The sequence below is a fragment of the Blennius ocellaris genome (genome assembly GCF_963422515.1).
Source record: "Blennius ocellaris genome assembly, chromosome: 13".
Taxonomy (NCBI): Eukaryota; Metazoa; Chordata; class Actinopteri; order Blenniiformes; family Blenniidae; genus Blennius; species Blennius ocellaris.
This window is the reverse complement of record NC_137662.1, coordinates 7,568,104-7,578,294: the sequence shown is the minus strand read 5'-3', so window position 1 is coordinate 7,578,294 and position 10,191 is coordinate 7,568,104. Positions and strand designations below refer to the sequence as shown.

The window sequence follows — 10,191 nt, the reverse complement described above, 5'->3', positions numbered from 1 at the left end:
CAAATGAATATAAAACATGGAATTAATAAATTAGGTTCGGTTTTTAAATAAATTCACCCTTAAAAAGAAAACGGATCAACTAAATAGCTGATACACACAAAACCTTTGATTAAAAATTTGGTTATTTCGATTCTATTCAGAAAAAAAGTTGCACTGGCGTATGAATACTGATGTACTTGATTACATTAGAAAATATTTAATTATCAAAATGTCAAAATATTAGTTCTTACCCTCTGTATCTGAATTAAACATTTAGTAAAAATGTAAACATTAATTTGCTGTTTTTATGTAAATATAGATTTTCTCTTAAAACAAATTTGCCTGCAACGAAAATGAGAATAAAAAAGATTCAAGAAATGGTTGCAAGTAAATGAAACACTGTTTTGATGAAACTATTACAGTAATACATTTGTCATCCGTTACTCCATTTTCTCTTTTTCCTGCATCACATTAAAAACCGTCAACATTCCTTTTTTTTCCAAAAACGAAATTCAATTATCCAGTCATTGATTTATCTTTAATTTATATTAAGCCCATACATTCAAACAAAACTCCATAATAATACTAAAACAAAAATAATAATGCTTGTTAAATAATTTATTCATTATACAAAGTGTTTTTTTTTCTTCCTGGAACCTTCAGGAAGCGATAAGACTCTTTAGATCCGACAGAAGCTGCGGGTTTTCACCGCTGCGTAAAAACTCCTTCAAATCAAAGCAGAACGTGAATTGACGTCGTTAAAACAAGCTGCTTTTTATGTTTCTTTACAGGGATTATTTACAGCATTTTTTTTTTTTTTTTATGTTTTTGCATCTATACATTTGTGCGCCGGTGCTGAATTGAGAGTTGAAATAGAAGTTGGAGAAGGCCGAAGGGAGGAAGAGGAGGAGGAGGAGGAGGAGGAAGAGCAGCCACGTCTCCACTTTGAAACCACATAAGTTATTCAGTAAAAAATATTATCTACAATCTGGAAGCTGCGCGTCGCAGCAGGAACTCGCTCAGACATTTCTCCTTCCATCTTGTCGTCTTTTAAGACGGTGCATCGACAGATACCCTGCATGTTCAGCTTTAGAAGCGTCACAGGCCGCAGTCACGCCTGCTTTTTTTTTTTTTTTTCTTCCTAGAAAAACAAAAACAAAACCAAAAACATGCGGTGTGGGATCCGGATCAGTGAGACTTGAAATCACATTAAAGCTGAAGGAAGAAAAACAAAAAAAAAAACTGTTGACTCCTGGAGGCGCGTCGTTTTGAACTGCAGGTGGAAATAAAGGAAACGTGTCCTATTAACGAGCACAACACTGATCCGGACAGTTTGTTTGTATAATAATGTTTTCTGATACATTTACACCTGCTGTTAAAACTCCGTCCTGATGCGTAAAAACGTTCCCAACAACAATTGTCCTTCACTCGTCCTCTTGTGGAAGGAGTCACATCTGCGCTGCATCATAAAGTCTGTCTGCAAATCAGTTCGGATGCAGCCTCTTTTCATTTCTTTTATGTCGTTTTTTTTAATATATATATTTCTAGCAGAGGCAGTGCGTCCGGACTCGTGCGTCTTTTTTTTCTCTTTCTTTTTTTTTTTTCTCTTTTCTTTTCCGCACGGCCCCGCTCCACGTGCCAGGTGCACGCGCCGAGACATCACAAGGTGTCCGAGCTGTTGCTGCACGGGCTGATCAGCGCGAGGTTGCTGCCGTTGGCCTTGTGCTTTTTCAACAGTCTCGTGATTTTCTCGTCGTCCGAGTTGGGGTCCAGCGGCTTGTTGTACTCGTCGTCCTCCTCGTTGTCCGAGCTCTCCTTCATCTTCTCCGTCTCCGAGTCGTGCTTCTTCTTGGCCGAGGCCATCTCCGCGGCGTGCCGCTTCCGCCACTTGGTCCTCCGGTTCTGGAACCACACCTGAGGAGGAGGAGGAGGAGGAGGACCAATACGGATCAGTTCTGTTCTAAGACAATGAGTTGACTCTACAATTCACTGGCCAATTTGCAACAAATGCATTCCAAATCCACACACTCCGTCTGGCTTGATTAAAACAAGTTGTTTAGTTGGTATTTACCTTGACCTGGCTCTCGGTCATCCCTAACGAGTAGGCCAGCCGGGCTCTCTCCGGTCCCGCCAGGTATTTCGTTTGCTCGAAGGTTTTCTCCAGAGCAAAGATCTGCTGGCCTGAGAAAGTGGGTCTGGAGTGCTTCTTCTTCCCATCTTTGTCCATCATGATGTTGGTCTGAGCTGAAGGAGAAGAGAGGGAGAAGAACATGTCACTATAGAGTGGAAGTGTGGTTGGTAAATTATATTAAATTTAAAAAGGAAAAAAAAAAAAACATCCAGTGTTAGGAGGATTTTTTTTACTACCCGGCCTCTTTATGATTATAGATTTTAATATCATTATTATTACACAGGTTTTAAAGTCCCAGCACGTTAAAATTTAATGTTCTCTGCAGCTGAAATGTACTTTTTATGGTCACCATATAACGCTTAATAATGTTTTTACCGCTTTGGCTCAAAGCTCCGGGTGGAGGAGGATTTATAGAAGAAGTTGATTATGCATGGAGGAACTTAGAAAACGTGTAAAATGAAAATGGAAAAAAATAATAAAGTCTGGGGACTTACAGGGGCAGGGGACCCGCGGGTCCCTCCACGGAGAGCCCTGCATCACCCCGGGCCAGAAGATGGGCGCCCGGCCCGGAAGTTCGGCCAGCGGCTTCGGGTACCGCGACACTGCCGGGCTGAAGTACATCCCCGCCGCCGCCGCCGCCGCCGCGGCCGCGGTGGTCGCCAGGCCGTTTATCCGCGGGAAGCCGGAGAGCAGCTGGCCGGCGGTAGTGATGGGTCTCCCCAGGATGTCGCTAATCCCGTGCGGGGTCCCGCTCGCCAGATGCGAGTTGAGGTTGGACAGCGGCGGAACCTTGAAGCCCGCGGGGCTCTGCTGCAGCGCGTACGGGAACAGCGACGTCTTCATCTCGGTCATGTTGTGCAGCGCCGCCAGCGGGGTGCTTCCCAGGACGAACGCACTCTGCCGGTTAGCCTCCATCTGCCCCACCGCTAACATTTGTGGACATGAACCGGCGAACTTTCGAGGTAAAAAAAAAAAAAAAAAAAACAGAAAACAGAAAGAAAAAAAGAAAAGAAAAACTGGGGAAAAACTCCGAAGCCGCGCCGCTTCCGCAGCCGCTTTTAGCCCGAAAACTGAAAGAAAAGTATCCCGGAGGAGCCGCAGGAGTGTCGCCGAGGAGGAGCAACTTGAGCCCGGGTGAAGTTGTTCCCTCTGGGGACGCGGAGCCGCGGGGGGGGGGGCTGCTGCTGCGGCCGCCGCGGGGAGCGTCGCGGAGGTCGGCCGCCGGGAGGATGTTTTTGTGGGTTTTTGACGGAAACCATTAAACGAGTCCACTCGTCTTGTGGCGGGACACGAGCTGGACTCGCTGATAACAGAGCAGCCACCTGCACGCGCTCTATTCCCATTGGACGAGGCTCGTTGAGACGGCGCTGTGATTGGACGCCGTGCCGGACGAGTGCTGCCTTGACGTGCTGTCGGAAACGAGACTGTTCACGATCTGATTTCTCCGCCTCTATTAGGACTGACTGCATTTATTTATTTATGATGGATGCAGTCAGAAACATGTTTCCAAAAGCATAGGGACTCCGTTCATAATAAATTAAGCTCACTCGCTTATGCGAGTCTAATATTTTTGACAAATTATGCTTGCGAGAAATTACATTTTTTTTGTTTTATTTTCAACTCCGGGTTCTAAAATCAGCTTAAAAGGTGTTTTGTGTCATTCTGTATGTATTCAAATATTTACTTCGACTTCATTAAGGACTTTAACTGTATTGAAGTCAACATGTCAGAGGAGCCATGAACGCATCACCACCCGGTGCTGTTCATGATGGAGGGAATATTTGTTTCCACTTTTGAGACATAAAATACATTCATATCAAAAGCTGCTGCAGAAATTACAGCCAACGGGAGAGGAATGATTCCTTATTAATTTTAAAAGAACACATTTCGAAACAACACGGATATTTAAAGAAACATCTTCTTTTCAACAACGTAAAAAAAAAATTTCAATTTAACTTATGTTACATTTTTAATTTCCAATTAGAATCTTGTTCCCAGTATGTTTTGTTATTATTATTTCTATCGAACGAATGAGGAAAGAAAACCCCTTTCATTCCCTTGTTTGCTTCATAAAATTACAATTTCATCCACTTTATTCCACCCTGAACGTCTCCAATTATTCCCTGTTAATAGACCTGCAGAGCACAAACAGTCACATGCTTCCAGAGATCATGTAAAAAAAAAAAAAAAAACCTTCTGCTGCTGTGGTGTTTTTATTTGAATGAGATAATATGTGTGTTTTCAGACAAACTGCGTTGTTTAGGGTGAAAGTGTGTTTTGAGAGAGAGAGGAGAGAGAGAGAGAGAGAGAGAGAGAGAGAGAGAGAGAGAGAGAGAGAGAGTCACCCAGTCATCACTCTGAGTGCTGTAATATTTTATGGAGATGCGAGGAGGTTGTAAGAGTGAAATATGGGCGCATGTTAGCATTTGAAAGGCTTCAGCAAATGCACCTTGCCGCCCATTTGCTCACCGGGGAAAAAGATTGTGGATTTTAAAAGGTTTTCAACGCGAGGTGATTCACAATTTTGACTGTATTTCTTCAGGGCTGAAGGGATGCAGTACACACGTTTTCTAATTCTGCAAATGGCCCTCTATTTCTAATTTATATCCACACACACACGCCCACACACACACTGATTATATACATGTATTTTATGATGGTGCGTTAGGGTGTTTCCAAAATGATCACTATGGGATATTGGAAAAAATAAATACCCAATAACTTTGAAGAGGATACGCTTGACAAGGGTTGCTTTTGTTTATTTTATTTATTTTATGTTTCCAGTGTAAAATGTCAGCACCTTGAATCAAGCAGTTAGAAGTGACCCGGAGGGAGATCAATGAGGGAAAGATTGGCACTTCTTCCACTCCATCTGCGGCCAGTGGGACAGCAGCTGCCAAACAGCCCGTCACCGAGGCCATCAGAGCAATTTAACAGAATGGATGATTTGAATTTTTATCTCCTAAATTTAAAGGTAATTCAAAGTTTAAACTCTTAAAGTCAGATTTGTTACGAGCGAAGGGAAAGTAAAGATGTGCACGGGAGTTTATCACTCCCGCAGCATCAAATAGCCACAGTGATCATTTAAAAGAATCCTGAATTATTATGAATATTATATTTGCAATATTTTCAATTTGATCATCTTAATAATAATGCTTTTAAAAAAACCTGTTGAACGATGTGTTGATTTATTCATTCGGTAAATTCCATGACTACAGGTTCTGGTGCAGCTGATAAACGGTACAGATGATGTTATCTGCTCGGGGCTCGGAGGGAATTAGAGGAGCAGAGGTTTGGTTTCTGCAGCAGAGATAACGCGCAGGGTGTGTATAAAGAGACGCACATTATGCGCACTGCTGCTCCTCTGTCCTCTGAGGCCTCCTCACACCGTCTCACTCATTAACCACCGCACAAATACACGCAACAAGAAAAAAAAAACAAAAAAAAAAAACATTGCATTTTATTTACATTGCATTCATTAAAAATTTCATGGAATTTGTTTAGTTTAAATAATTGATTTGACGTTACTCTAATATTATTTACTTGTTTATAGAGGCATTTTTTCACTATTTCAAGGGTTATTCTTCAGAGAAAGTAAATAAAAAGAAGTCAAACTTGATGTGAGGCCAAAAACCAGCATGTTCTGTCCTCCAGCGCCCCCCTCTGGTAAACACTGAGAACAGCTTCCACAGCTCAGGGGTCACAGCTTGAGGTTCAATTCAAGGCAGGATCATCATCATAAACTGTTATTTTTGTTTGTTTGTTTGCTTTTTGCACATTTAAATAATGTAGTACAAAATTAAAATGATTAGAAACCTAACTGCAGGAAAGAATCTCAAGGCTCTTCCAGTCCTGCTCGTCACTACTGGCATCACTGAACTTGGCAAAAACGAAGGAAGACACTATTTGCTGAGGAACAGACATTAAAGGAACGAATGATTGCCAAAGAGTACCTGGCCAATATTAGTGAGCAGGACTGTAGAGGAAATCCTCCACATCAATAAACATTACTGTGATGAAAATAAATATAATAAAGAATTAAACTACAACAAGTAGATAAAACTAACAAAGGAGTTTATAAAAACAGCCACTTAAACCACACAACATCTCAACTCAGAATCAGTGGAATACTATTTGGACACCAGTTAATTAAATCATTTCACATTAAAAAGGAAAACACTTTCAATGATTTGTCTAGAGTGAATTTGATTATTTTACTTCCGTTTCTAGATTGTTTCATAACTTGCCCCCTTCTTATTGAAATGCAGCGTTCCATTATTTCATCTTGGCTTAATGAAGATCTATTTCTTTTTAAGTTATATTTAATTTCTCTTTTTCTTAATCTGTTCTGGACATTAACTTGTAAAGTTTAAAAAAAAAAAGATTTAAACATGATTTGTAGAATACTACAATCTATTGTGTCACGGGAATTTGGTCAGATGAAGAACAATCAGAGAATTATATAACATGTACAATTTTTTTTTATCCAATAAATCCTTTGTACAGTACAGTAATTGTTTACCTGGATAATACAATACCATTATTTGTTTTTTTGGCTTGTTTTTTTTAAAAACAAGCTTCACAGTAGATGATCAATAGCTTGAATTAGACCTTATGATAGTTGATGTTCATGATCTTAACTGCAGTGCAGTTATTGATTAGTTTGCACTTTCTCCCTGAGCCCAGGCTTCCCCCCACAGTTCACTGTCGACCCTTTACTGCCCAGAAGTGTGAATACGTGTGATTATACTGTGATGGACCCTGATTTAGATGAAGTCATGAAAAGGTTGGACGGATGAATGTTTGTTTCAATACGTTCCTGTTCAGCATCAATCAAGTTGCCGTGTTTCTTTTTCCAGTCTGTTTCTTAAATATTGATTCTAGTTGTAATCAGGAGAGAATCATGAACGTACACTGACAAACATGAACAGGAACATGGGTTAACATTTTCACAAGCCAACTGCATCAATCTGATCTTAATACTCAATCCAATATGCACTATATTGCCAAAAGTATTTGCTCACCTGCTTTCACACGTATATAAACTTGAGTGGCGTCTCGTTCTTTCTTTCTGCTGTTGTTCTCAGTCACTTCCACTTTGTTATAGTTGTAATGACAGTTCATTTAAAAACATTTCATAGCTGCACTTATTGCACAGGTGGCATCTTGGCACTGCACCACGCTGGAAGTCAACTCAGCTCGAGAAACACGTTCTTTCACGAGTGTCAATGCTGCGTGATTTTATTAAGCTGTGGCCACAGAAGTGATTCGTGCACCTGAATTCAATGATTTGGAAAGTTGAGAAAACACGTGACAATACAGTGTATCATCAAACCCAGTGAGGAGGGGTGTGACATCATTGCGGCCACTAGATGGCGTCCTACACCAAGAGAAAGTTCATGAAGGTTCCCCAGCATCCTGCTCCAGAACTGAAATGCCCCTGAGGTCAGACACTGTGATCTGTGATAGAAAGATGGAAACATGACTTTTAACCATTTGTATTTCAAACACAGGAAGGAGAAAAAAGTTTGCAGACAAAAAAAAGCCAAACTTGAATATAAAACTCAAACAAAATTAGTATTGCATTTCATTGTGTGTTTGAATCAGAGCAGGAGGAACCTGGACTGAAAAGCTGAAAAGTGAGAAAATTATAACATAATGATCAGGAGGTTTCTGTCAACAACAAGTACACAACTTTTTTTCAATACTCTGCTTCATTAAATACAGTTATTTCACTACTTTTCACACTGTGTGATGTTTCTACTTTGATATATCCGATTCAAACTCCATATAGAATGAACTGAAGTCACGGTTTTCATGCCTTGTGACTCGATTAAAAAAAAAAAAAGAAGAAGTTAAGACTCAGAACTTGACTTGGCTTGAGACACGGTGACACGGTGAAAACAACATACGTTAGATAAAGAATGTGAAGAAACACAGTAAATGTGAACAATTTTACACATATGAGTAACACTGCTAATCCAAATGTAAATATTTGTGACCAAGTTCTAGTCAGCCTTTTTGGTTGCATGCAAACAATTGATTTAACTTCAAGTATCAGGTACCGTGGGAAACGTTTGTAACACCAGATTTGCAAAACATTGTTTTTGGCCTGAGTCTCGGGCCGTGGGCAGAGACAGGACAGTAAAGAACCTTCGTGGACACTGTAGGGTTTTAGATGATGATCCTCTTAAGTTTTCGATTAATGCCTCTGTGAGCAGGTTTAACCAGGACGACATGGTCATTCTACTCGGTGTATGATACCAGATTTTTGTCTCTTTTCCATCACATTTCAACAGCTGACGTGGGCTAAATGTTTAGCACTGCCGGCAAGTGAGCTGGAGGTCATATATTGTTGTGGCCTGAGACGCAGATGTCCATACTGTAAATATCTGATGGGCGCAGGCAGAAGATGACTGACTTCCTGAACACGCTGCAGGCTGCATCTCACACGGCTGATGAGGATGTTGTGTGTGTGACCTTACAGATCTGGATTTGAATCAGTCTTGTTGCCTGATGAAAAGAGAAGCGATCAACATGAGGCGGTGAGATAACGCGCTGCATCCCGGCTGCCCCGAGACATCAGCGCGTCGTGATCTAATCTGGGGAGGGAGGGGGGTGGACACAGACCACGAGACTGTAAATTCATCTTTCATTGTCTGTTTACTGATGCAGCTCGACAAACACAAGTGTGGCCTCCTGATGTACAAGAGTTTATTTTGAACGGTATTTCTTCTATAAGGTGGCCTTGATACTGTAGCTCAGGTGAAATATACCAAAAATCTTCCAGTAACCTCTGAATTTACATTGAGATCCATGCTGTTGGTATGTTTAGCCTTCTGTTTGAAGATGCTGCCATTGCTTCGAGGACATCATGTTCAAGGTATTTGCCTAAAAGTAATATACCATAATGTCGCTCCATAGTGGGTTGCTCACCTTTTACAGAAATCTGAAAGGAAATCCATCAAATTAAGATAATTTCTCGATAATTTCTCATCAATTATTATAATTTTTTTTTTTTAATAATTTTTACACATTTTATTCATATAGCACTTTTCAAGATACTACATCATCACATTGTAAAATTAGCAAGCAGCTTTAATTTGTAGTAGATGTACTTATTTTTGGTGTGTGTTTAAAATACCTGTACACATAAAAAAAAGGAGAGTTTAATCCGCAGATCTTTTGGTGTCCAGGTAGTTAGTTCGTTCATTGGTCTGAAAACACTTTGCAGGCCACACAGGCCTGAACACCTGGCTTGGATTACTCCAAAAGTTCACCTGTCTAACATTCGTAGCACATGTTGTCTTTTGGACGAGTTACTTTGATTCTGCAGTTGCCAGAGAGGAGCAATTCTAATTGACACAGATTAAGTCAATGTAAAGGGATTATATTAATTTGGAGGAGGCAGGGAGATTAAACTAAAAGCACCGTGAAGAAAAACACTGTAAACATACCGAGTAAAAGTCTTTAGTACGTGTCAGCAGTGAGCGTGATGTGGACTGATGTCAGTACACACTGGGCTGTGCTGGACCCACAGAGTCGAGCTGACTGATTATTCTGACGCCCAAAGGTCAGCTCCACTCAGGGTCGTCTGCCTGTGACGTCGCACCAAGGTCTCTGCATCCACTCCGATTTGCATTCTCTTCACTTTCCTGAAAAACATTCATGTTTTGTTCCTGAGGACATTTGTCAGGGGCTGGAGTGCCGATGTCCGCTCTCCTTGGCTGCCAGCCACCGTGCCTCGGCTGCTGTATTGACGACAGAGCAAATGAGAAGTGAGAGAATTAAAGGCATATGAAGGATAAGGATTCCGTCTGGATTAAGACAAACGAGCGGCGAAGCCCAGGAGCGCTGTTTACTTGCCAGACTCTGTTTCTGGGTCATATTATACAATTGCCCAGACGACGGGGACGTTTCACGAGCAACGTCCGACGCTATCACCCAGAGCCTCGCTAATGAACAGGTTTACACAGCAAAGTTTTTAATCAATGGTTTTAAGTGGCTTTTAAAGGCCGACTCTTTTTTTTATTTTTCTAAAGAGGCAATTAGCATTGAGGCTTTTGATCAATCAGCTTTGA

At 41.0% G+C, this 10,191-nt stretch overlaps 1 protein-coding gene across 1 annotated transcript; it reads right to left on the bottom strand.

Annotated features, from left to right (window-relative positions):
• Nucleotides 1–1,432: 1,432 nt before the first annotated feature.
• Nucleotides 1,433–3,043, bottom strand: nkx6.2 (NK6 homeobox 2; the record flags this gene model as incomplete). The annotated part of the gene is made up of 3 exons (XM_080507034.1): nucleotides 1,433–1,893; nucleotides 2,051–2,223; nucleotides 2,605–3,043. The coding sequence occupies 3 exons, from the start codon at nucleotides 3,041–3,043 to the stop codon at nucleotides 1,639–1,641; spliced, it is 867 nt and encodes a 288-aa protein (XP_080363160.1). The 3' UTR covers nucleotides 1,433–1,638.
• Between the last annotated feature and the right edge of the window lie 7,148 nt (nucleotides 3,044–10,191).